This window comes from Gopherus evgoodei, chromosome 2 (assembly GCF_007399415.2).
Source record: "Gopherus evgoodei ecotype Sinaloan lineage chromosome 2, rGopEvg1_v1.p, whole genome shotgun sequence".
Taxonomy (NCBI): domain Eukaryota; kingdom Metazoa; phylum Chordata; order Testudines; family Testudinidae; genus Gopherus; species Gopherus evgoodei.
The window spans coordinates 96,622,678-96,649,668 of record NC_044323.1 but is presented as its reverse complement, the minus strand read 5'-3'; the positions used below and the strand labels follow the sequence as shown (position 1 = coordinate 96,649,668).

The 26,991-nt window shown below is 42.3% G+C and overlaps 2 protein-coding genes across 3 annotated transcripts in view; both read right to left on the bottom strand.

The window, feature by feature from the left end:
- Nucleotides 1-26,991, bottom strand: part of VOPP1 (VOPP1 WW domain binding protein) — a 197,700-nt gene that overhangs the window by 149,720 nt on the left and 20,989 nt on the right. The gene's annotated exons all lie outside the window — the stretch shown is intronic.
- The window catches only part of BLVRA (biliverdin reductase A), a 47,455-nt gene continuing 20,992 nt past the window's right edge, over nucleotides 529-26,991 (bottom strand). Inside the window, exons 2-7 of the mRNA XM_030551414.1 lie at nucleotides 11,882-12,009; nucleotides 10,246-10,365; nucleotides 9,244-9,341; nucleotides 8,633-8,740; nucleotides 6,538-6,709; nucleotides 529-3,981 (exon numbers count right to left, since the gene is read on the bottom strand). Coding sequence (XP_030407274.1) covers nucleotides 3,708-3,981; nucleotides 6,538-6,709; nucleotides 8,633-8,740; nucleotides 9,244-9,341; nucleotides 10,246-10,365; nucleotides 11,882-12,000 — 891 coding nt within the window. The 5' untranslated portion in view covers nucleotides 12,001-12,009 and the 3' untranslated portion in view covers nucleotides 529-3,707. The remainder of the gene's footprint in view (nucleotides 3,982-6,537; nucleotides 6,710-8,632; nucleotides 8,741-9,243; nucleotides 9,342-10,245; nucleotides 10,366-11,881; nucleotides 12,010-26,991) is intronic.

The window sequence follows — 26,991 nt, the reverse complement described above, 5'->3', positions numbered from 1 at the left end:
GCAGCACCTTTCAGCCTCAGGTCACAGCCCAGAACAGCAAGGGGCTGGGACGTAGGTTTTGAATCCCCCGCCGCTTGTGGCTCCCTTGTGTCATCTCTCTGTTCCTTGTGCGGGGCTGAGGTGCCTTCTCCTCCCACTGAGACCAGTGGGATCTCAGGGTGCTTTCCCTGCAAGGCACTAACACAATCCAGTCCCCTATATCCAGGTGAAGGAGGGCTCCCTAGTCTCTTTTGCAGGCCTGGGTCTAAATCAATTATTTTGTCCCTGGATCATCTCCCGGTGCCATTTGGCCACCTTAGCTTTCTGTAGTTTCTCTAATCATGAAACACAGCTGTGAGCTGAGCTTCACATCCCAGCAGCCTATTAGGCCAGAGCTGTCAGCTGTCTTCTCCAGGCCTGACACCTTAGGTAGCTTTGGGAGGGGGTGGAGTATGTACTGAGAGGTGGCTCAGCACCTTGGAAGATTGGGCCTTACTGGGGAAGCAGTGGGAGTTGTTCAACTTGAAAGATAATGAAAATTACAGAGAAGACGCTGAACTCCAACAGCTTTATTAATGTGAATGCAACACATTCATTAACACCTGCAGATATAACCAGCACAATACATCAGCAAATTCACATCTCGGAAGATATCAAAGCAACTCTAGTGCATCAGACACTGCAGTGCACAGTAAAGGGAGTGCTCTGAGCAGTGGAAGGGCAGGTCACTGGACTGCCATGCGTAATCCAGAATGGTCACAAGTCTGTCTCCATTTTCACAAATAGTAGCAAAAAAAAAAGTTGCAAGTCAAGTCAAGAAATCAGATTTCAGTTGTAATGTTCCACAGCATCAATAATAGCAAAGCGAGGTAACAAAACCAAACAAGTTAAAAAAAATATTTTAAGGTTGACAGTGTCACTTTAGGCTGTCCACTTCAATTTTCACATGAGGTAAGTTTTCTTTTTAAAAAACATTGATGTTATTTATATTTTTCTTTAATCAAAGGCCTTTTGCCTTCATCTCAAGAAAATGGAAAAAACGTGACATGCAAGAAATGAACGCATGAAGGCTGTCACTGTACTGAGATCCCGCATTTCTGAGGCCGCACCCTTCAAGAGCAACGTGAAGAATTCCATTTTAATACCTCCACATCCCTTTGGAAAAATGACTCGATACATGTAGCTTCCAATTTGGCCCCTGTGTACAAGTGTAACTACACCAATAGCATAGAGAGGGAAGTTTCAGTTAAGGTAGGCAGGGTAGCGTTTCATACACATTGATCTGGCAGTACAAGCCGGTAATAACTGGAAGAGCATCTATAGAATGACTTCACAAGCAAGACATAACAGTGCTTGTTCAGGGCAGAACATTCAAAACTTCTCAGCACTGGTTTCTTTCTGCTCTTATTGAAGTTAATGGTAAAATTCCCATTGACTTCACTGGGAGCACAGATAGGACAACACTGAAAATCTCACCTTGAAGCTTTCACTCACTCAAAGATTAGTGTGTGGTGGGGTGCTTATTTTTTTTTTTAACAAAAACTCAACTTCAGTGCTAAGTACAGTTTGTTGGATCTATTTTACCTATTTGCCTCCCTGTTGCGGTTTTTTTCCAGCTTGTCCAAGACACTCTCCTGCAGTGTGCATTTTTTTTAAAAAACAGGATTATCTGCAAAACGCTTCAAACACAATTAGTGTGACCTGATTAGGAAAGGAGGGACTGAGTCATCAACTCTAGCATCTACAGCATTTTTTCCAGCAAACAGGAAGAGGTCATAAACCAGAAATATTTTGTGCACTGCTGAATATCCATAGCAGAAGATTTTAATTCTATTTTTAATCAGGATGCACTTCACACATTTTGTCATAAAACTAGTGAGGATAAAATTTCCTTCCTTCTAAAGATGGCATTGTATTTGCTCCTGCAAAGTATGTCCATGTGTAAAGAAGTCATTGTGAATCCAAAATAGACCAGTTTGGTACTGAAGTACCCATTTGGCTCCACAATGCATATTGCGCAGGCACGTTTCCTGTTTGTGCACACGTGTATTTAAGGTCTGATGCAAAGCCCAATGAAGTCAAAGGGAGGCTTTACATTGATTTTACGGGCATTGGATCAGGCCCATATTTTGCAGGCACAACTTAGAAGAACATTAAAGAAAAGATATTACTAATTAGGTCTGGCTGAGCTGATTTGGATTTAAAAAAACCTAATAAACCAAACAACATACCCCATCCTACCCATCCCTAATCTCTAACTGAACCATATCTGCTGTTCAGATGTGTATGGTTAAAGTTTTATTTGGCCATTATTTTATATTTATTATATTGTATATAATTTACAATATATGTGCTTGGTTTTGGAGTTTATTCCTCCAGTGCCAATGCAGACAAGGGCTGCTGGCTTCCCATGAGGTATGTTCGGGAGACAACAATACCTTCTGAAGAGGGCTTTACTGCTATTATAACAGATGTATGTTGTAATTAGAATATAATACAGGGAGACAAAGGTATTGCTTCAGTGTTTTCTCCATGCATGCTGATGACTTGGTGCTTTTCAGGACTGCAATTTCTTTATGGCAGGGACCAAACCTTCCCATGTATTTGTATAGCAACTAGCACCATGGAGTCTCTGGGCACTACTGAAAAACGACAAATAAATAATATCACAGTTGCATGAGAGCATTTTTTCAAATAGCAACAATGCTCTGTTTCCTAACACCATGCTATAACTGGCATTACTATATTGTCCCTGTTTCTATAAATGTATTATTTATAGTTTCTATTAATTAATACATTTCATTTATTCAGAGTGGTCCATTCTCACACTGAGTTATGTGCAGAATTTTCATGAACATTAATAGGGGTTATGGGCATGCCTCAGTGTGCCACTGTGTTCAGAAACAGAGGAGTCAAGGATTGGTTATGAGGAAAGGGGCAGGTGATGCAGTGGGTTAATGTATTATACTAACCTTTTGCCTCTGGAAAACTGGGTTACAACCTGGCATAAGGCAGCAGAGAAATCAGTTTAGTGATCTCAGCATAACGCCCAGTGAGAGGACAGATTCCAATCTAATTTATTCTGTTTAAACCAGTGTAAATGCTGCTGTAAGTAATGGATTTCGTTTACACTGGTGTAAAATATCAGAATCTGGCCCACAGCCAATATACAAAGTATTGTTCAGGGCAACTACTCAGGGAAGGGACAAGACTGGAATATCTGAAGTTTTGCAGGTCAGGCGTATGGTGCTATAACACCTTTGGAGGTAGAGAGGCTTGTAGAGCAGCTCTATGCCTCATTCTAGACAGTGCTATAAATCTCTTGCTCTCATATATATTAAAAAGAAGGAACTAAAATTATATTTAATAAATTGTAACTTCTGCAGTCTCACTGGGCCTGCTCCCCCTGAAGTCAATGACAAAATCTCCCATTGACTTCTGTGGGAGCAACATGTCTGAATGCTCTTTGCCTGATAGCTTTAAGTTTGACTAGAAAGATGCCATGTACTGGGGACAGCCCAATGCATCATCCAGTTCTGCCATGTTAAATATCTCACACAGCATAAAACACTTGTGGGGCCCAAGCTTCTGAGCAAAACCCCACAGATTTTAATGGTAAGAACTAATCAAATAGACATTAACTGCCAACAAGCTGCTTTATGGTAACACTAAGCTGCAGCTCTACTCAGTGTCTGACTATCATATTCCCTTTCTCATAAAGAGCGGCCTTATGAATGGATTTTTGCTGGCCGTTCACAGTGCTGCTGAATCTCCTCTGCGAGGTCCAGGCACCGCAGGATGCGCCACTTCTCAGCGGCCAGCTCTTCCCTGGAGACCTGGCCCAACAGTTTTTTGGCAAAGAGGTTCTGATCTTGCATGAAGAGGCCCACAGCAGACCTCGGGGCCTCAGGGAGGTTCTCCAGGCAGCCACTTTTGAAACAGAAGTTGATTTTCTTATCACGTCTCAGCCCTGGTCCCCTTTCTTCAATCCATGTCAGAGGTCTAATGTGAGAGAGTAGAAAAACAAAGGACATTTAGGAAGAAATAAACCCACAGGGTTATTCTGTTTTTTCCATCACTGGTTAACAGTAAATGCCTACCTAAAATGTTTTAAAACTTTGATACAGATGTAAGCCAAAGCCTGAATAAGCTCTCCCCTAATGTCTTTTGGTGAACTAGAAAAAGACCTCAGGAGCAGACTAAATTTGCCTAGACCCACCTATTTTGCCTAAATGATCAGAAGACAGACCTGCTTTGCCAAAGGGATCACTTTTGGCTGTTCTGGGTGTTACCTTACACCCCATATTCTTCACAGAAATATGGTTATGATATAAATATGACATAACTAAGATATACTTTATGCAAGGTGGCTCATGCAAGATATTTAAAAGGCTGTGATCTACTGAATGTGTTTATCCAATTTGTATGCATGTATCATTTTTTTTTTATCTGGAGCTAGGAATATTGACATGTATGTGTATTTCAAATGTGCTACTTTGGGTGACACCCAATACTAGCCCTTTTAGTATAACAATGAAAAAGTCAGACAGGGCTGATGACCCATCAGGAAGGACAATGGCCTGTGAAAGAGCTTAATCTTCCTGTGGACTCTCCAAACAGCCTGCGAGTAATGGCTGCTATGACCCTGGAGAGACATGTGACTGAGTCACTTGTTACTTTTCCACTGTAGGGGGATGGGGACCAAACAAAGGATTCCTGCCTTTGGTAAATCCTTTTTAAGGGCTGGGGAGGGGATTGATCAGGACTCTCCTCCATTGCCTACCCAAGAAGAAGGACTGCTGAAAGAACCTGAAGGGACAAGGAAACAACCTGAAGGGAAAAGCAGGGATGAGTCCAGACTGAGACAGGGGTCCAGTCTGTAAGAAGAAATAACTGGAACTCTCAGCTACTGAAACTCTGCAACTTACCTAAAATAACATTTAGGTGAGGAATTATTTCTTGAAACCAGTCTCTAAGATCTTCAGGTTAGTATGCATATTTTATTTTATCTGCTCGGTAATCTGCTTTGTTCTGTTTGCTATCCCTTATAGTCACTTCAAATCTGCCTTTTATAGTTAATACATTTGTTTTGTTTATTATTAAACCCAGTTTGTGCAATTTCCAATTGGGTGGGAGAGAAAGAAGTTCTGCACATTTCTCTTCACACTGAGGGAAAGGTGAATTTTTATGAGCTTGAGCTGTGCAGATCTTTCTATACAGTGCAAGACAATATTATTTTGGGTTTATTTCCCAACAGGGGTGTGGAAGTGAGTGCTGGGTAAATCCCCACACACAGTACTGACTTCAGTCTGTGTCTGCAGCTGGGTGTGGCCATACCTGGGTGTGTGTGCTGCAAGAGGCCGGAGAGCTAATTCAGCAAAGCAGGGAGAGGGAATCCAGGTGGTGGAGCAGAAGGAGCTGAGTGAAACCCCAGTACATCAGGTGGCACCCAGATGGGGGGGGGTCTAACCCATCACACTGACTTAAAATTCACCTTAGTCTTAGACACAGGGGTAATGAAATGTTGTTATGCTTATTGTATAAGTAAAGGGCAGCAGAACTGTATTTAATATGCCCTAATTGAGGGGTCACCCTAAATTAACATAACTTGCTAAGTAGGTGTCAACTCCAAGTGAAAGTCAGAGATGGTGGGGACAGATATTCCTACCTGGTGGTGTGGATTTCTTTAAAGGGTCCTACAAGTCATTTGATCCTCTGCCTCTAGTGTATAAAGGTAGAGCTGACGAGACTCAATTGAGAGTCCTGGTTTCTTCTCAGTGATCACTACAGCTAAAAACACTGACAAACTCATTTAGGGTCTGAGCCTTAGACCTGATAGCACGGACAGTGTTCTGGTGCAAGACAACACAGAGGGAGCATCAGCAGTGAGGTTCTCTGCTGTGCAGTGAAATCACTAACGGCTGAAATCACTAGGGCATGGTCTGGCGGAGGAAGCTCAGAACGTGGCACTGCAGCTGAAGGCAGAAGCGGTAGAAGCACCAAGACTGGCAAATAGTGAAAGAGGTGGCAGTGGCAGCACTGAGCAGCTGTTGAGATGGCAGTGTCATGCCATGGCATCACTGGGTCTCAAGTTGGTTCTGTTTGATAATGCTGAGAGGCACCCCTAGACACTGAACCCATCCTGTGTTGCCGACAACATCGCCTGGCAGAAGGGTTACATATGGTGTGTTCAGGCAACAGGCTCGAAAAGCAGTAATTAATGTAACACAGAAGAACAGGGTCCTGAGGTTACAGCAAAGGATTTTGAGTATAATACCTGGGTACTATTCCCAACTTCTGCCATTGATTCACAGTGTGACCTTGGCCAAGTCCTGTAAACGCTCCACAGCTAAGTTTTCCCATCTGTATAATGGGGCAAATAATATCTAACCACCTCACAGGAGTGTTGTGAAGCTTAGTTCATTAGTGTCTGTAAAGTGCTTTTTGATTCTTTCATGAAAGTTGCTGTACAGGTGCAAAGAAGAGAAGGTGCTAAGTTCCTGCTGAAGATACCTAAATAGCATGGCTAATCTGCTCCTGTATCGTTACATTACTCACTTCTTGTCTGCAGTCTGAAAATGTGCTGTCATTCTGGAATAATTCTTTTCTTTCTGTTCCTCTCTACTGGCAGAGGTGACAGTGAGGTCTCCGAAGAGGTCAACAAGCCAAGTCAGGCGGGCAATTCCGCTGAAAGCTGGGAAACCTGATTGCTCTTCATCCAAGGCACCACCTATAGGAATAAGAACGAAAGGACTTGAGAAGTGGGAAAGAAATCCCTACCTTAATCAGCTACATGGAGTAGGGGAAAACTCTGAGGGTCAATCTGGGATGGGAGTCTGATGGTTGGGACCCCAGTGAATCTACTCTGCTGAAAAGGATCATTTGGTGAGCTACGCAACAGGATATGCTGCTTCTTTTCTGTTGTTCTTAAAGGCTGAAACCTTTCAAGTCTCTCTTGCCCTCCTCAAATACTGATAACTCAAGCAAACTCACCCACTATAGCATATGTGTGCCATCTGTCTCATTTAGGCCAGGACCATCTCCGGTTTCTGCAGTCTTGGCCAATGATCCAGAAACCCTCTAGGAGCTTCTACTGGGACCAGGCGGGAAGTTTAAAGCTGCCTGTTTATCCCTCTTTTCCAGCCTGAGCTGCTGTGTCCTATGCTGAGGGCTCTAAGAGCCAAACAGAGGGCAGCACAGAGCATTGTCAGGGAAAGGCAGCAACTACCTACCCAGTCAGCTGTTACAGCTGATGAAGATGGTAGGGCAGAGCAGGGCATGGGAAAATAATTGCCACCCAGATCCCATCAGAAGGTAGAGAGGAAGACAGACACAGATACAATGAGAGTGCAGGAAAACCCTAAGGATATGTTGGGGAGTGCTAGTATATGGGTACACACAAGAATCACGTTTGCTTTTTTTGCAACAGTATCACACTGTTGACTCATATTAAGCTTGTGGTCTACTATGACCCCTAGATCTCTTTCTGCCATACTCCTTCCTAGACAGTCTCTTCCCATTCTGTGTGTGTGAAACTGATTGTTCCTTCCTAAGTGGAGCACTTTGCATTTATCTTTATTGAACTTCATCTTGTTTACCTCAGACGATTTCTCCAATTTGTCCAGATCATTTTGAATTTTGACCCTGTCCTCCAACGCAGTTGCAATCCCTCCCAGTTTGGTATCGTCTGCAAACTTATTAAGCGTACTTTCTATGCCAACATCTAAATCGTTGATGAAGATATTGAACAGAGCCGGTCCCAAAACAGACCCCTGCGGAACCCCACTTGTTATACCTTTCCAGCAGGATTGGGAACCATTAATAACTACTCTCTGAGTACAGTTATCCAGCCAGTTATGCACCCAGCTTATAGTAGCCCCATCTAAATTGTACTTTCCTAGTTTATCTATAAGAATATCATGCGAAACAAGAAGCAATGGGCTTAAACTGCAGCAAGGGAGATTTAGGTTGGACATTAGGAAAAAGTTCCTAACTGTCAGGGTAGTTAAACACTGGAATAGATTGCCTAGGGAAGTTGTGGAATCTCCATCTCTGGAGATATTTAAGAGTAGGTTAGATAAATGTCTATTAGGGATGGTCTAGACAGTATTTGGTCCTGCCATGAGGGCAGGGGACTGGACTCGATGACCTCTCGAGGTCCCTTCCAGTCCTAGAGTCTGTAAGTCTATAAGTCTATAAGGGGATGGGGGAATGAAATCTTTAATCTCTCCCACCTCTTTGAAGACAAGAATAGGGGAGGAGCCTGGGGATCCTCAGTGGAGAGTGGGGTGATTTTCAGCAGCTCTCCATCCTTTCCGGAGACCAGGTGAGGATGAGGGGGCTAAAGGGACCTCCTCAGGTCACTGATACCCCAACATAGAAAGAGAGCAGACAATAGCTGCAAAGATACTAGAGGGGAACAGGTTTGCTGTCCTCCATCATAGAAACTGGGGAGAGAGTAGCAGGCCACAGACCCACTCTCCGACACAGGCAACTGCCAGCAGGGGGAAACGGTTGTTTGAAGGTCTCTCTGGATGGGTCCTGACTCCATGACTCAAACTACTACAGAACAAGCCCTCACACGAGCAAGTGAATGGATGAAGTGGCTGGCATCTCAGCAGGACAGGCAGCCTGAGTTTCTTTAACAACCGACCTGTGAAATGTAACATTCCTTTCACAAGCTCCTTCCCAGCCACCTCCTTTTTCAGCTGCTTGTACTCTTCTGTCAAAAGTTCAATGTGCTCCACATGGAGGATTTTACCTGTCATCAGAGAAAACGAAGATCAAATGGGATTAGTAAAAGCTTTCTGCATGAATCCAAATCCACTTCTAGGTAGTAAACCTTTGAGCAATCATCAGAGTGAGCACACTTCAAACAGCCTTATCCATGGCTGGCAGAATGGTGCCAAGACAAATCGTCAAGACATTGCATTAGGGATCCAATTTTGGTTCACTGTTCTCACGGGGCCACACCTACAGTGCAAACAATGGCAGCGTTTTAGCTATTGACTTTAATAGGAATTGTGTGAATGAACCAACCGTAATACGGTGCCTTGAAAGTTGAGGCACTAGCCTTCAAAATGAAGCTTGGGTGAAGTCCTAAATCTTAGACTGGGAGTTCTGTGAAGCAAGCCCTGTCCTTGTGTTATGCCTCAGATAATGGAACCCTGCACTTTGTTTGAGGTTCTTAGGCACTACCACAGCAGATGTAATCTAATGTCATTGTACAAAGCTAGTTACAACTTTGACATTAAGGATCATCACCTTTCTGCTCAGCCATGTCCCAGAGCTCACGTGCTGTGCTAGCAGACAGTGCCATGGGGTACTCGACAAGAACATGTTTCCCAGCCTCCAAGAACATCCTAGAAGGAGAGAGAAACAGGTCTTCAAAAGGTGCTACCTTATTCATCTCTCTTCCTCTGAACAAACTCTTTCTTACTCTAGCAGCCAACTCTATCTCTAGGGATGTGGGAATAGCATGAATGAATGTGTTGAGAGTGGGGGTAATAAAAGGCATTTTCTTAGGGTACGTCTACACTGTGATCAGACACCTGTGGCTGGCCCATGCCAGCTGATTTGGGCTCACAGGGTTCGGGCCAAGGGGCTGTTTAATTGCAGTGTAGACGTTCAGACTCAGGCTGCAGCCCATGCTCTGGGACCTTCCTACCTTGCAGGGTCCTAGAGCCCAGGCTCCAGCCCAAGTTAGTTAAGTCACATGCCTATCAGATTTGGATTCTATTTCTGCCTCCACCACAGACTTTCTGCATGACCTTGGGCAAGTCACTTAGTCTCTCTATGCCCCAGGTCCATATGAGGAGGATACTGCCCTATCGCACAAGGTTGTTTTGGCGCTTAATTCATTAATGTTTGGAAAGCTCTATGAGATCCTTTGGCAGGTGCTTCAGAAATACAGGTTACTAGGGAGAAGATGGCATGAATAAGAGTGTCAGGAACCAGTTGGTAGGGAGGGGAGTGGAGGAATTGAAGGAAGTGGTATTTTCTGAATCCAGTTCTTGTATTTCCTCCAAAATACATGTAAATCCGATAGCACTAACACATGCATGCAACAGAGCGCCTGTCTCATTTTACCTCAGGAGGATAAACCTCACAGTCACATTTATTTTGAGAATATGGGGATTATTTTACATTGCTAACAAACAAATGTTTCTAGACAGAATTCATTCTTTGATATAGCACGTTCCATTGCATAGCAGTGCCTAATGCAAGGAAGTAACAAGCAGAGAAGAAGAAAAGAGAGACACATACCTGACATTCTCCTCATGGGTTTTGTTGTCAGTGCTGATGATGGCCGCCTGGACCTCTTTGTTTCCCAGAGCATCTTGCAGACTAATCTGCTTGACCTCATTAATATTACCCAGGGTTCTTCTAGTTGTTCAACAGAAAGAAATAAAAAACCCAAACATCACAACCACAGGCCGCGCTCCCCAATTATTATTGGAACCTCAGTCATAGACCAAGATCCCATTGTGTTAGGTGCTGTACAAACATAGATAAAAAAAAGATAGTTGCTGAGCCAAACAGCTTAAGTAGAAGACAAGATACAACAGGTGGATACAAACAGACAATAGAGCAAAAGAAAACAGTGAGACAATATCAGTCAGTTTAATGGACAGTGGTCACAGCACACCAGTGGCCTAATCACTGTAGGAATCATGGCAAAGGAGAGTTTGAAGGAGGGATTTAGAGGAGAGACGAGGAGGATGTTTACAGGAGGCTCCTCCCAACATAGGGGGGTGGCAGAGAAAAAGCACATAGATGCGTGTTTGAAAATTTAACAGCTGGGTGGTGAAGACTGGCATCATTGCCAGAGAAGAGGCAGGAGTCAACATCTTAACAGTGTGTGTGAGATGACAGGTAGGACGAGGATAGGCCATGCAGGCCCTTGAAAGTGAAGATGAGTCATTTGCGTTTGATGTACTAGAGAAGGGAAGCCAATGGAGAGACATAAAGAGAAGGGTGACATGCTAGGAGAATTACCTTTGTAGCAACATTTTGAATTATGTGTTAGACTGGAAGCCAAGTATTGCTTGGGTCATTCAATAGTAGATCTAGCACTAGAAAAAACACCCTAGGAACAAGGTTGCATTGGCAAGGAGATGTAATGGATGGCCTAATAGGTCTTTTCTGTCTCAAATACAGCTGGAAAATACATCCACAACCCGAGCTCCCCATATGTTCCACATAACTATTTTAAATTATTGTGCTTTGTTGCTATAGTGCAGAAAGCCTGATAGGAATGCTCTGAGATAGCAGCACTGTTGTGCAGATTTGCTTAAGTTTCAGCCACATGGTTGCTGAGAATAAATGATACTGCCACCTAAAAGGTAACGTTATTGCACAGCCTACATTACGATTTGTTCTTCAAAATCCACATCTGGCTTCAAAGACAAATTTTACAGCAGAGTCGCTTTACCAGAGTTCTACAGATGAATTACTTATAGACACTGGTCCATCAGTGCAGCTGCTTAAAGCCTGTGCCATCCTACTGCAGAGTTCAGTCATCTGGTTACATTTCAAGTCTCTTTTAAAGGCCTGATCTTACAGGGCTCTGAGCTCTCTCAGCTTTCCCTGAGCTAAGTGAGAATTGAGGTGCAAAGCACCTCATTAGAGACCCTCAGCATCTCTCAGGACTGAGTCCTAGATCTGCTTGAATGATCTCATTGAGGCGCTTTGCAAAGCTTCCTGCAATCATCAATCAACCTAACCTATGGACACTACGCGCTGTCACATAAACCGCATTTACTGTGCGCCCAGCAGACCTCCTTGAATTATTATATCAGAGAAATGTATCTTCTAAGATGAGCCTGGAAAGTTATACATGCAAAGGGCAAAAATAATCTCTACACCACACTCATTAAAACACATAACTGAAATATCTAACCTGGATACAAAGCCAAACAGTTTCAGGTGCTCAGAAGGACTGGAAGGCATCGGATTCAGCATGTCTCTTATCCGCACAGATCCAGCAATTCCGATCCCCACCACAACAGTGCCAAACATTTTGTTAGCCTGGAACAAAACAAAAATAGATAAGTATAGGAAAAAATGCATTCCGTTAATATGCTCCACTTCCCCTGCATTATACACCCACACTTTAGCATCCAGGCAGCTCACCAGACACCCTGATGTGTTGCAGGAGGCTGAGTGCACTCATATCCTATTGAAGTCCATGGGATTTGAGGACGATCAGCACCTCACAGGATTGGGGCCTGAAGACTCTTGTAATTGACAGCCAGTATGTCAGATCCACAGTACAAGGCTGTTCTTTCTCAAAATGGATAGGCAGATCTTAGAGAGGACAGGGATCTTCTTGTTATATAGCACCTTTTGCCCAGACTGATCCCAAAACATTTTGGAAAACTAACAACATTTGACACAAACTACATTCAAGGTTCACTCTCTCAGCCTCTGCAATGTAGCTTTCTCTGGACTGAAAAAAGAGCGCACAGCAATGTTTCACAAAACTTTAGGACAGGAAGTGAAGGATGCCCTTTTCCAGTTGAAACTGCTGGAGAATTTTAAAGATGCAAAAGGTAATGACCTAACTTGTAACTTGGCTGGAATATTAGGGTGACATCTCTACTCTTCTGAAAAGCACCATGATCTCTTTAATGACAAGTGGTCATGCCCTCAGTTTTCCTTCTCACTGAAAAAACAGCACTTTCAATGGCAGTATCCCCTACTATCATAAAGGAGCATTAGCAGGAGACAGTGTGGTCCAGTGGCAGGGTGCTGAACTAGGAGCAGAGAGAGCTCAGTTCTATTCTCTGCTTTGCCTTTGTGATGATTTAGCCTTTGAGTGGCTGAGTATTCCCCCTGGGGATAATAATGCTTATTCATCTCGTGTTCTGTTTCTTCTATTTCATCGCTCTGTCTTCTCCCCTTCTCCTTGCCTTGGTGCAATAAGATCTGTTGATTACTTCTGCTATATGATTACTTCCTTTCAAATCTTTCCTAAAACCTCATCTTTTCCTCAGTGACTCTTGTCTGATGGGATCACAGCACAACATGGCACAGCTGCAGGCTCTCGTTGCAATCCGTTTCGGCAACTGCATTTTCTAACTGTACTGACAATGCTAGAGGTCAACTGCTACTAAGAAATTCTATCAACTGGCACTAAAGAGTCTCACATCGCGTATGTTGCATCTGGGTTTTGGCCTCTATTTATGTATGGCTGTCACTGCCAATATGGTTCATTTCATGTTTATTATTGTCTGTCTGTACTGTAGTATCTGGTGAAGTGCTCCGACATACTGTCTTGCTTTAATATAAAGCAAGAAATGATTGATGTTGCAAGAGTCTCCATTAGAATCACAGCAATGTGCAGTTACCAGAGGGTGTCATGTGATGTATAAGCTCGACTAACCAGGGAACAAAGATGCTGTTGAGCCTGAGGCTTGGTTTTATTTGGCCCATAGAGAGATAAGGTCAGAATGACCATCACCAGCATAACCCATTTCAAATGATCAACATTCCCTTTGAACAAATTATGGGCCTGATTTGCATTTACACTAATGCTCCTATAATAGCATTTTCCATTGCCAGAGCCATGTACTGTGGGCGTAAATTACACTTACACTTGAAGGCCAGTGTAAATGAGACTCAAGTCCTCTGACAGAGCAAGTAGGGTATCACTTGGTATAGTTTCAGTTGATGGTATATTGCCCAGAAATCCTATAATACATCTGTGCTAGCAAGCGTAGAGTCCATGGAAATGCCCGCAACTGGTGAACAGTGGGGAGCTATGCCTTACTGATACGGCACAACACAATATTTTTTCTATTTGAGAAATCAGCTAAAGAAAAAAATATTGGCACGTTCAGGCCAATTTTTGTCCTCTGAAACATTACAGGAGCTTCCTGGGTGTCTCAGCACAGCCACAGAGTATCCCCTACATAGTGTGGGCAGCCAGGGCTAATCACCTTTGCAATGATGGCAGAATTCTGGCAACAGACCAGCTGGCGAAGAGCATGGATATGATGTGTCCATGTAGTTTTAAGAGCTGTTTTTAAGGCAACTGGTGTCCGAGGCTGCTAACATTTTTTAGTGCTTTCAGGTATCTCTATCTCACTTATATCTGCAAGCAAAAGTTCTGCTCCAATGGTTGCTAAGCTCTCCTGAAAGCTCTGTAGGCTTCTCACTCCCAAGCAGTGCCTTTCCCTCTCTAGCTGGTGAACTATATTTCAATCCAGAAGAGGAGAGGGAGGGAGCTGAGCCTCTACTCTCGTTGGCAGAAACAAAATACTATTTTTCAACAGATGCATAGGATACTGCACATGAAACCTACAGCTACCCTTTGAAAATCTTCCCAAATTTTGCCCCATGTAAAATTAATGACCTCCCAAAGTAGACACATTTGGCAGAGGCACGAAAGAAGCTTTCAACCCTGTAACAAATCCTGTTACTAAGCAACCCGTTGTCATAGCAACTAGCCATTCAGAGCAGGTCCCTAGTTCTTTAGGGCTTCAGAGATTAAAAAGAACACCTCAGTCTTCACCCGGAAACTAACAGGCAGCCAATGTAGCCTGCACTTATAGATAAAGGGAATCAATATGCCAGCATTACTGCTACTTGTATTTTATTCCTCTCAGTCCATTCACACACCAGATCCTGAAACTGTTCAACAATCAACGGAAGATAAATCTGATGTTACTGGGGGCCGCTCTGCATCTCTCAAGGCAGAAATCAGTCCAAACCACTATTTCTGTGATTAATTTTTCTATTGGTTTTCATAAAGAAACAGACAGTGAAGTACAAAAAGGCAAATGCCCCACAGCCTGTATACATTTCCAAACACTGCACGCTTCATCGGATCTCCAACAGAATTATGCTATTTTACGATGTGTCAAAGCTGCAAGACCATATAATGCTACATAAGCATAAACGTTAGAGTGTGGGGAAAACAGTGTTAAAATAGAAGACATACATAAATAGGGAGGAAAGAAAAAGGGCTAGGCAGAATGGAGGTCTAGCATTCTTGGAGCCATCTCAAGATATTTTTATCCAAATGTATGTAGAAATGTAGTTCAAATTTTTTCAGAACCATGTAATTGTTCTCTATGCTGATAAACTCCTCTTTGTTTGGCTGCTAACTCAGACAGGTCCAAATACCACTGCTCTATTCTAGGCAAAAGTCTATTCTTCCCCTTTTGTAAAACCACTCCCTTGGAGATCATTACAGCCCTCATCCCTTCCCATATCCCAACCCCCTGCCCCAGCCGAGCCCCCTCCTGCACCCAAACTCTCACCCAGAGCCTGCATCCCCTCCTGCAGCCCCAACCACCTGCCCCAGCCCCGAGACCCCTCCCATTCGTCTGAGCCCCCTGCAACACTTTGAACCCCTCAGTCCCATCCCTCAGCCCAGAGCTTGCATCCCACCCCCCTGCCTCAGCCTGGTGAAAGTAAGAGAAGGTGGGGGAAAGCAAGGGACAGAGGGAGGGGGATGGAGTGAGTGGGGAGGCAGGGTCTTGGGGAAGGAGTAGGCAGGGGTGGGGCAGTATCTGGACCAAACTGATATGTTAGCAAGTGTTGTAAGTACCACCACTTCACTAAGGGTGGCAAGTCCTCATGATGTTTTAATGCTAGAGAAGGGAAACACCTTCATGACTGATTAATTGGGAAATCCATATGATGCCCCTGATGCAGGTTTGTTCCCAATTTGCAAGTGTGAGTTGCCTCAGATAGGTGCTTTTGCATGACAGTTAGGATGAAATGGCTACCTCTTAGCCAGAATAGCCAAAATCGTTAGCGCAGCCACCACAGTAGGCACTTTTGTTTTTCTCCATCAGACAAAAAGAAGAACCAAGGGCACCCCCAGGGGGAACTGGATACATTAACATATGTTCAGTTTTCACCAACGTGAGTATAAGAGTGTTAGACATCTGTGACATGATAAATCCCTAACAGTAGTTTTGTTTTGGGAGGTAGGTCTAGGAGCCCAAACCTCTCCCCCTACCATCTATAGGTAGTTGGATTTTTTTTTAAATTACAGTTGTGGTCATTGACCAAGGCCCTGCAGAAAGCCTCTAATAATGCTATTACATTTTTTTATGTAAGACAGAGGGATACACACACTCACACACACGGCCCACTTAGAACAGAGGACCCTAGGCAGAATCTTGATTTCCATTGTGTTAACTCTTCCCCAAAAACTTGGAGAGAGGATGACTTCTATCTATATAATTAGATATTTGAGAAAGTACAGGATCGATACTTATCTTCACTAGTTTATTAATATTTCTTAGTACTTTTATACCTAGGTACTTGCATCAGTTTATTTACAGAAATTCCTCTGAGAGAAAGTCCCACTACACTACCACCAGGAAATTGCCCAATAGTTCTGATTTTTCCCCAATTTATTTTGTAACCAGATATTAATCCAAATTTTTGAATTAGTGACAAGTGGGCTGGAATTGGAGTTTTTGGCTTGAATACACAAAAAGGCATCATTTACTTATAATATCAATTTCTACTCCATGGAACAGAGCTGTCTGCCTTAGATATCTGGATTTAGATATGAGATATTGGTTCTCTCATTATTTCAAACCTTCATTCTGGGCCAATGGGTATAGTTTTCCTTTAAATGCTGAAGTGAAAAAAGAGAAAAAGTTTTCTGCCATAACGGCTGCACTCTGTACCTACCTGGGTGAATAAAAATCAGTGATGAAAATTTAATTTTTTTTTATTTTAAATCAGTTTTTTAATTTAAATTAAATATAGGTTTATTAAAAAAATACTATTTAAAATTAAATTTGAAATTGACAGCCTATGTTAAAAATCTATTAAATTGTTTAAATTAAATATAAAAAACAATATTAAGTATTACACAATTGCCTCCAAGTTTTAAGAGGAGTCAAAGGCTAAGCATCTGGATCCACAATTTGTTGAAGTGCTAAACCAACTTTTGACAGCAGTAGCCTCTTCTGCAGGTGCAGAGAGAATATTTTCTCGAGTTCAGCTGGTCTATACTACAAAGATAGCTTGACATAAGTCACCTTGAGTCAACCTAGTGGTGCATGTGTATACACTCAAATATGTCTCCTGCCTCTGTAGGCAGCCTGTTATGGCAATGCAGTAATACCTTGTCCTGATTGCCCAGCTTGGGGAAGAGGTACAACAGGGACCTGCAGCACTACTGCGTAAAAGTGAAAGAACTGTGGCAGGCGTATCAGAAGATCAGGAGGCCAACAGTCAATCTGCTGCTGAGCCACAGACCTGCTGCTTTTACAACAAGCTGCATGCCATACTTGGCAGAAACCCCGCCAGCACTCAGAGCACCGTGGATACCTCCAAGGAGCAGTGAGGAGGAGGATGGAGGACATGCGATAGGGGGCAGGGGTGTCCGGATTTGCTACGAGCCAGGATCTGATAGAGAATCCACTACAGTCTAGTCAGTCTTGGCAGTCAAGCATGGGTGAGCCTGATATAGGGGAAGGTAAGTGTGTGCATTTCCCTTTACAATGTTTAATTGAAGGGCCCAACGCCAACGTAGCAGGACACGAGTATCGACTTTGCATGAATTCACCCATACTAAAAGAGGTATAACGAAACAGAGGCAGACTAGTTATCTGCTTTTCATTCTCCTGTAGAGTTAGCCCTGCACCCCCAACATTTCACATGGCGTCGGGGTAGGCATTCCTACCCCTATTGCTCCACCCCGGGGGACAGTAAGGAAAACCATAGCTTCACATATGCTGACCTTTGACAGCCATAGCTGGTGTATGTGTAGCCGTAATGAACTGAAATGAACATGAATGCTCTTTCCCCTTGTCAAAGTTCTGTTCCGTTAATTTCACTTTTTTTTAAATTATATTTGTTTTTTAATCGCAATTTTTTTGCACTGCTTTTGCACTGCTTTTGTACCTAATAATCTGTTTCTGGTAAATTCATCTTTATTAGTTCACAACAAATGCTGCAGAATGCCTAGCGGCACTGAAAGCACTCACTATAGGCGACAGAACTCATAGGATCAGTGACAAAGAGCGTAATAATTGTGAATGAACAGCAAACACCGAAAATGAATAGGTGCATTAACGGTTATTTTCATAGATGTGCTCCAAGCACCATACAATTCTTAACAGCCTCCCAAACTGCAGGGCCAGGTAGAGCACAGTCCACCACATCACTGCGGCTCACTGTTAAAGTGCTCTTTCAAGGCCTCCCTCGGCCACATAGCTTCCTCTTGAACTCTTTTAATAGCCCTTGTGGCTGGCTGTTCAAAATCAACAGCCAGTCGCTCCACCCCCGTCCTCCACCGCACCGGTAACGTCTCCTACTTTGTCTCACAGATATTATGCAGACACAACAGACAGATATTGCCACTCAGATATTTTTCTCACTGAGCTCTAATCTTGTGAATAAAGAATGCCAGCTTCCCTTCAATCTACTTAAAAGCACATTAAATTGTCATTCTGCACCTGCTGTGCTGGTGGTTGAACCTTTCCTTGGTGCTGTCAAAAGGAGTCAGTCTATGCCTACATGAGCCAGGGGAGCAAGGGGTAGAGCTGGGTCCCCTAGGATAACTATTAGTATTTCAACATCACCAATGGTAATCCACTGGTAGGGAAAGGAAGTCCTTGCTTGCAGCTTTCTACGAACTCCTATGTTCTTAAAGACGCAAGTGTCATGCACCTTCCCTGATCAGCTAACATTAATGTCGGTAAAGCATCCCCAGTGAGCCATCAACGCTTGCATAACCATAGAATAGTAGCCCTTTCTGTTGATGTACTCTGTGTCCAGAGGGGCTGGTGCCAAAATAGAGACATGCGTGTCATATATCATCCCACCACAGTTCAGAAAACCCACTGCTGCAAATCCATCCACTATGTCCTGCACATTGACAAGAGTCACTGTCCTATGTAACAGGAGACAATTAATGTCCCTATACATTTACATGACAACAGCCCTCACTGTGGATTTTCCAACTCCAGAATGATTTCCCATTGACCGGTAGCACCTGGTGTTGCATACTTCCACAGTGCAATCATTTCTCAACTGTTCGTGCAGCACTGATTCCCGTGTCTCTGTGCCAGAAGGCTGGGGTGAGCTTGGCACACAAATCAAGGCATGTGGCCTTATACAGTTTAAGTTCTGAAGCTATTTTGCATTGCGATGTGATCCCACCAGTCAGTGCTTGTTTCTCAGGCCCAGAAGCAGTGCTCCATCATATGCAGCTGCTCCATGACCACCATCAAAACCTTGAATTGGCTTTCACTATGTCCCACAGCATTCTGTCTTCCATGAAACTGTCATGTCCCCCACTGCCGCAATTCTTCCTGAGGATCTGCAAATACTAGAGGATAGTTCATCCTGTGTTTGCATTGCTCGTGAAACTAGTGAAGAGGTGTGTGGGCTCCATGATTCTGCCAGAGATGGAAGACAGTGAGAAGTACTGCATGGTTTTGTGGGATTTTTTAAGAGAGGCATGAAAATTATGGGATATGGATGGAATTATGGGATGGAGAAAGAAGTCAGCCCTGTATGACTTGTTTTTGCCCCACCATGCACTGCCATAATTTTCTAAAGAGAGTGCACCAGACAATGGCGAGCTGCATACTGGGATACCTACTCATGGAGCACCACACCATGCATTGACACAAGCACTGTGGTGAGTATGCACAGTGCCAATGCAAGAAGTCATATGCATGAGTGATATACTAGTTGTGGAGGTTTTTGCCAATGTAAGGTGCATTGACAAAGTTTGTAGCATAGATATGGCCTTCAACAAGTTCAGTTTACTGTCTAGTTCCTTCACAGCTGAGACACTGATTGGGAATTAAAAAAAAACCTAGAAATCTTGTTTGCCTCCTCCAATGAATAAAAACTAGGTAAGAGGGCAAGATCTACTAGTTCTAAAATCTTGAAGGACGTGGTGATAAAAACACAATCAGTTCAATTCATTAACTACACTTAACATCTCCTTTGTTCAATAAAACATTTAGTTTTAAGTAAATAACGTGTTTTGATAAACTTTTTTCTTATGTATCCAGCACTTTTAAGGTAGCTTTATTTAACCAAAAAAAACCCCTTAAAATTGATTTTTTGTACGTGGAACGTACTTTTTTTTGTATATGTATAATGGAATTTGAATTTCTATCCAAACAGAGCTTGAGGCAAATCACAAGAGAAAAATTAATCATCTAGTAAATAAAAAATGCATCATTCATCATTCTCTAACATGATAAACATTAAGAATCTGAATAAATGTAAGTTAAGCTATCTTAAATAAGTCTTAAATGAATATGCATAGATATAATGTGTCCTCCTGGTTGGCAAAAAACACCAAATTTAGTGTAAAGGCTATATTTAGTTACAAATCAACATGTTTTAATGGATACCATCAATGAGAATCTCTTTAGGAAAATAATTTTAAAAGTTCAGATGCAACACACTATTAAAACTGATAATTTAAATGAAAGTTTCCTGCCTCCTGATTTAAATCATGATTGACAGTGATTTAAATTAATCCAGCAGTAAAGAAGCAAATGTCTGATCTGATGAGAGTTATATTTGGTTAATTGGTCAATTCAAATTCTCATATGAAATTACCTATTAATAAAGTTCATGATATTTGGGCATTTACTGGCCATGGGACCAGGTGTGTCCAACTGTAGCAGGGTGGACCCTCCACCCCCCACTCCTGCCCTGAAGGGTTAAAAACAGCCCTGGGAGGGGGCTGTGGCTGGAGAAAGAAGCTGTTAGGCTGGACTGATTGGGGAAAGTGGCTGCAGCTGGAGCCACGCCCCAAACAGACTCATCTGGCCCTATAAAGGCAGAGAAGCCAAGGGCAGACAGAAGTCTTCCTCTGCCTGTACAGGAAGATGGGCCTGGCTGCAGGGAGCTAGAGACAGGGCTGGGGAAGCAGGTCTGAGCGAAGCAGGGATGGGGAACAGCAGAGGAGCTCCAGCCTGGAAAGCCCCAGGCTGTGGCCAAGCCTAAGGCCAAGAGGTATTGGGGGGTTGCAGAGGGCAGCCCAGGAGTAGGCCAAGGCAGCAGGTCCAAACCCAACCTTGCCAGTGATGAGTAGGCTGATACTGCCCCAGGGCGCGGGGCTAGACAATGATTGGCAGTAGCTATATATTGAGGCAAGGTGGGGACAGAGGGTGGGGGTTCCCTGGGGAGGAGAGACCCTGAGAGAAGGGGTTACTGCCAGGGGGCAGAACCCCATGAAAAAGGGTGCCAGGTCCAGGGAGGAGACATGGGGGCCAGAGCTGGAATGAGCTAATTCCTGGGAGTCACCAGCAGGAGGCGCCGCAGGGGTCAGTCCGCTCATCTATACCAACATAGGGTTGAACAAAAATATCAATGCTCTGAGCTATTTGTTTAAACTGAGAACCTGAATCTACCCATATGTGGATAGTCATCAGTAGCACCATAGCAAAAATAGTGGAAACTTGACCGAATGCCCTCTCTCAGAATGCCCTCAGTGGGAAGAAATCATACATACTTGTCCTTGAGATATTTCCAGTGTAAGGAATAGAGGAAATTCATATACCAAAAAAAAAAAAAATCTGCTCTGGCAGGTTGTAATGCCTGGTAATGGTGAGACATTTTTCATAACACAGAAGTAGGCATCTATGTAAGATCATAAGCTTTACTTGTCTTTCTTTCTACAGTTTTAATGCAGGAATACGTCTTCAATGCCCCAAATATCTGGTGATATAAACACCAATTGCAATGTAATCCATAAATATAAGTGCCTACTAACCAATGTTGACAACTCCCGCCATTTTATCTGAAGTCTAGCAATATTTAGCACCTAGACACAAATTGATTACACAAGAATCTTAACATTCCTTTTTGCAGATTATCAACACTTTTGGAAATCATCTCATAACATAATCTGAAGAGTAAACATCTACCACAGGTTCCAAAAACCAATATAGAGATGCTGGAGTCGTAGCCACTGAGGACAGATCCATCTGATTTAAAGTAAAAGTCAAGATAGGCAGTCATGCCTTTGGTTTCCTACTTGCCAATTTAAAGTGTGATTAAAATCAGTGATTTCAAATTGCTTTGATTAAATCAATCTACCTCGGTACCTGCTCTAGTTTTTTTGTTTATTACTTTGTATTGTGACAAGAGCTTTGCCTGATGTTAAAGGATTACTGTGATATTGCTGATTCTACCATACGTTGGCTTTCACCATACTGGGAAAAGGTAGAATAAACCACATGACAATACTTCTAACAGCATCAAAAATTCATTTCCCCTTCCTTCTCCTCTGCTAATTGACCTGGTCAAAGACAAAGGCTATTAAGAGGGTTATAACGGGACTAAAGAACTATGCAACCTGTGAGGAAGGTGCACTTTGCATTGCTCAGCAGTAACCTCTCTGGCCTATTAACAGTCACCACTGACTGCCGGCAAAAAAAGTCCTGTCTGAACTAGAAGAATGGTGGCTACAAAATGGAATCTGATGTCTTGCAGTATTGCAGCAAGTTAAAAATGACTCCTATAATTGGGAGAAGGGACCACATGGGATGGTGGGAAGTGAAAGAAGGAAAACAAATCTTTTTATTCACTGGTAGCAGTATCTTCAGTTAGTTCTTCATCGACAACAATCCAATTCTCTCATTGAGATAAATTGCTGGGGGCTGTATTATTCCATGCAGGACTACTGTTACCCATCAATTCTTCCGCTGCGCTTTCTAGGCACTTACTGTGCTCATGATGTCCACCAACATCCTCACTGGGAAATGCTTGGTTTATTCAGCAGCAAATAGGTGCATAGGACTGGAATATACATGGAAAATTGAGTAGCATAAACAGGCATATTCCAGCTCAGTGGTTCTCAACCACTGCAGAGATCTTCCAGGGGTACATCAACTCATCTAAATATTTGTCTAGTTTTACAACAGGCTACAAAAAAAGCACTAGCGAAGTCAGTACAAACTAAAATTTCATACAGATGATGACTTGTTTATTCTGCTCCATATACTATACACTGAAATGTAAGTACAATATTTATATTCCAATTGATTCATTTTATAATTATATAGTAAAAATAAGAAAGTAAGCAATTTTTCAGTAATAGTGTGCTGTGATACTTTTTTGTATTTTTATCTCTGATTTTGTAAGCAAGTAGTTTTTAAATGAGGTGAAAATTGGGGGTACACAAGACAAACCGGCCTCCTGAAAGGGATATAGTTGTCTGGAAAGGATGAGAGCCACTGTTCTAGCTGGAGCTACCAGGAATATTCAGAAGCAGAAAAGTCATGTTCTATTTGAATATGCCTGAGAATTTAGTAGCACAACATATGCATTCTACTTGGATGTAATAGTAATACTTAGCAGTCTTGTTGCATTTTACATCTTCAAAATGCTGTGCAAATACTAATTCTTACAAAACACCTTAAAAGTGAGTGAGTTTTCTTCTCCATTTTAAGTGATTTCCCCAAGATCACAGATAAAGCCAATGGAAAGATAGTATTAAAACGCAGATGTTCTTAATTCTTTGCCCCAAGTTCATTTCTCCAGCCATAAAGCCTCCTCACTGAATCATTAGAAAGTTCAGCAACAGTCAGGCATTTAAATGTCTTACACCTCCTTCCTGCAGTTTTCAAATGTTGCTTTTTAGTTACTTGTTCCTAATAAAGAAATGAGTAACTCAGGACCAAAAATAAATAAAGATTTTGCAATTAATGTAAACTAGACCAATGTAACATGGATATGTGCCCCCCCTTCCTGAGGTTCTTCCATCCTCCTCTTACTTAATGTGCTATTTTAAAATGATTACATCACTTTCACACTTCTTAAGCATCACAGATTAGCATACCTCCCACATAAGGTTACATATCACATGATCATTTAGCTTAAAAATCTGACTAGTAGTTCTTGCTAGCTTTTTGTGCACTTGACAGTAGATCTCTGACTCCCAACTATTTCCCACAAAATACTCACTATTTTCCCACTCTGACCAAATTTCCCTTTATATGGCTTTCATGTGTGGGCCGGCCTGATATTAAATCAGTAACCCTCTCAAGCTTCAGTGCTGATGTACATATTTTTGTTTCCATTTTACCATTTAAAGACAGAGGATCTGATTATCATTCACATTATGGCTATTATTACACTGCTCTGGCAGCATAAAGAGGCCTTAAACTGAGCATGAAGGTCATTTACACCTATCTTAAGGCACCTTTACTAAGTGGACTTTCTATCACTGAGATCAGGCCCAGAACTTTTGAGGGTCAGAATTTACCCTTTTCCAGCTGGTGCCTATAAGAGAAGACTCGCTTCTATTTATTCCTGAATCCCTCTGTGTTTCTCTTAGGAACCTGGTAGTCAGGCAGATTTAATTCTGCAAAATTTCCAATACAGCATTTACAGTTTCCCCTCAGAGAGGGATCAAATGCAGTTGTCTCTGTAGTAAATCGTAGGAATCCAGCGAAACAATGGAATATTATGCAACAGTTGTAGTAAAAACGCTGCTTCTAATCTAATTTGAGCAGATAAAGCAGAAGCAGAACTGACTAGTAGTCATTTTTTATTACTACCTAGGACCACCATACAGCATTTGTAATTTTTTGTTTTGTTTTTTAAAAAAAGAGGCGGCTTGCTTATAGGCCTCAATTCAGCAAGGTATTTAAGCATGAACATCCCAGTGAAGTCCGCTAACTAACCCCATAGGGAACTATTCATGTCTTCAAGTTAGGCATGTGCTCAATACTTTGCTGAATAAGGGGTACAGAGCTCACAGCAATCTTAACTAAACCGAAGATTAAACTTACATAAAAAGCAGAATGAAAGATAATGCCAAAAATTTTGTTCGAACAGTAACATGCAATGTGAAGAATATGTTTCTTGCTCCACCTTTGCTGTGCCCTAGCGATATGGCTAAACACTTCTGGAAGCAAGAGATAATCAGAAAATTAATTTACACCTGTCCCACCCCCACAATGTACATTTAATACGTTAACGAAACACAAAATAAAAGTCACGCAGAACTTCTCTCCAGACCACTGAAAGGGTTTTCAACTTTCATTTGTTGAAACACCCTTGTATGTTTTTCCTAAGGGGGTTTGTGTGCGTGCACAGCTGTTTTTTATTCTTTGTTTTGTGGTCCTTGTGTGTTATCATTCTGAATTCTCAGAAATAAAGTAGTATTACAATACATCCTTCCAGCAAGAGTATTTATGTTTTTATCTACTCAGTTCATAGGTCATGAAACTTAAATTCTATGACAGCTTACAGGAAGGCACATGGGTTATGGTAGGAGTGTTTTGTCACTTTGGAGCTCACGCTACTGCTCTTGCATGAGTTTGTCAGCAGATAGTTCTGTAACAATGGCCTTTAAAACAGAGCAAATTATTCCTTCCTGGCTATTAATGACCATTTACACAACATACATGCGAACAGTTTAAAGTTTATAGATATACCTCTGCCCAGGCCTTCCAAACTGATTAAACCCTAGTCTTCTGACTGGCAAAACTGCAGGCAGCAGTCTGTATTATTAAGATTTTGAGTGTCTCATCGTAAGACATGTAATACTATGGTAATAGGTGCCTAAATGCTTGGAATAGTAAGTATGACTCATTATAAACATCGGCTGTCTCCAATATTAATATTTTAGGCAGATCTTAAGGGTGGAAAACAATCTTAAAAATACATATCTTTGGAACCCCTCTTCCTGCACCATCACTTATACCCTCCATTCTCTGTTGAGACAATTTAGACTCTCAATACAGACTGAAGGTCCATTCTGCCATCGCTGTGTCCAGACATATGCGGAAAATGTTCAAAAACTAATATAAAGCAATAAGAGATGCTGCCCTAATCCGAGAAGCTGACTAAATGAATGTTCCACTCTTTATAAGATTGCATAGCAGAAGCCTTGCACTAGATGGCTGGATTCTAAAGTTTATAGTTAGAGGACCAAATTCTGCTCTGGGATATACAACCACTTATGTGGAAGTTACTCAAGGCCCACACAGTCATCCAAGGGAAGAACTAGGCCTTGACTAGGGTGAAAGGAGAAGGAAATTAACAAATAGATCTCTCTTTTCAACGACTTTTATAATGTAATTTTAAGCTTCCATTAAGTACTTTGCATTATAAAATGCCTTATATAAATTATGGCTGGAAGACAGACAACCCTGCTTACAATAGCTTCACATCAGCATCCTTTAACTAAGAGGTTCCTTATAACTGATTTATACACACTTCCTGCATTCACATAAAATGGAAACAGAGCCAAAGTTGGGTCAACAACAACAAACAAATCGGAGACATTTCTCCTAAATGTGCAAAACCTATATCCATTTTTGCAAACACATTTTGCATTTGTGTGTGCGGACATGTTGTGATGGATCAACTTCAAACACTTTCTAGTTAAGGTTCAATGTAGATAAGCATCCCAAGCATTTGAGAGATGGCAAGACACCACCAGCTATGGTGCCAGCAATACACCAATTGCACCTCTCTTCAGAATCAACCAATGCTATTGCAGAGACCAGTACCTGCCTGAAGGCTAGAATGATCAAACTAAACCCAAGCCGGACTAAAGCAACGCCAGTCCAAAGGGGAAATGCTTTGAAGAATTAGCTGAGATGCTAATTCCACCAAAGACATGCCTCACCATTTGTCAAAGTGGGGTGAGGTCTCTGGTTGTGGCTGGACCAAGGAGTAACAGACAGGTATAGATAGTGACAAGAAATGCTATCTTTCACCTCTCAAAATAAAAAAAGGACCAAGCTCCAGAGTTTCATGCATTTGTCACTTGCAGTGTAGGCAAATGAAATTTACTGTCTTGCACTGAAGATGGTAGCAATGGAGAACCTCTGGATCCTACATAAAGCAGTAGCCCACCTCTCTAATAGGCTTGGCCACTGTGGGCACATTACCTTTGTGTTTTGATTCCTCCATGGGCTCTCTATTCACATCCTGATTTTCAAAGCTAAACAACAGGGCAGGACATGGCTACATCAATGACCACATCTTCATCTATGATACATTGAGACAGCTGAGTTCCTCTGGGACAACTCAGATAAA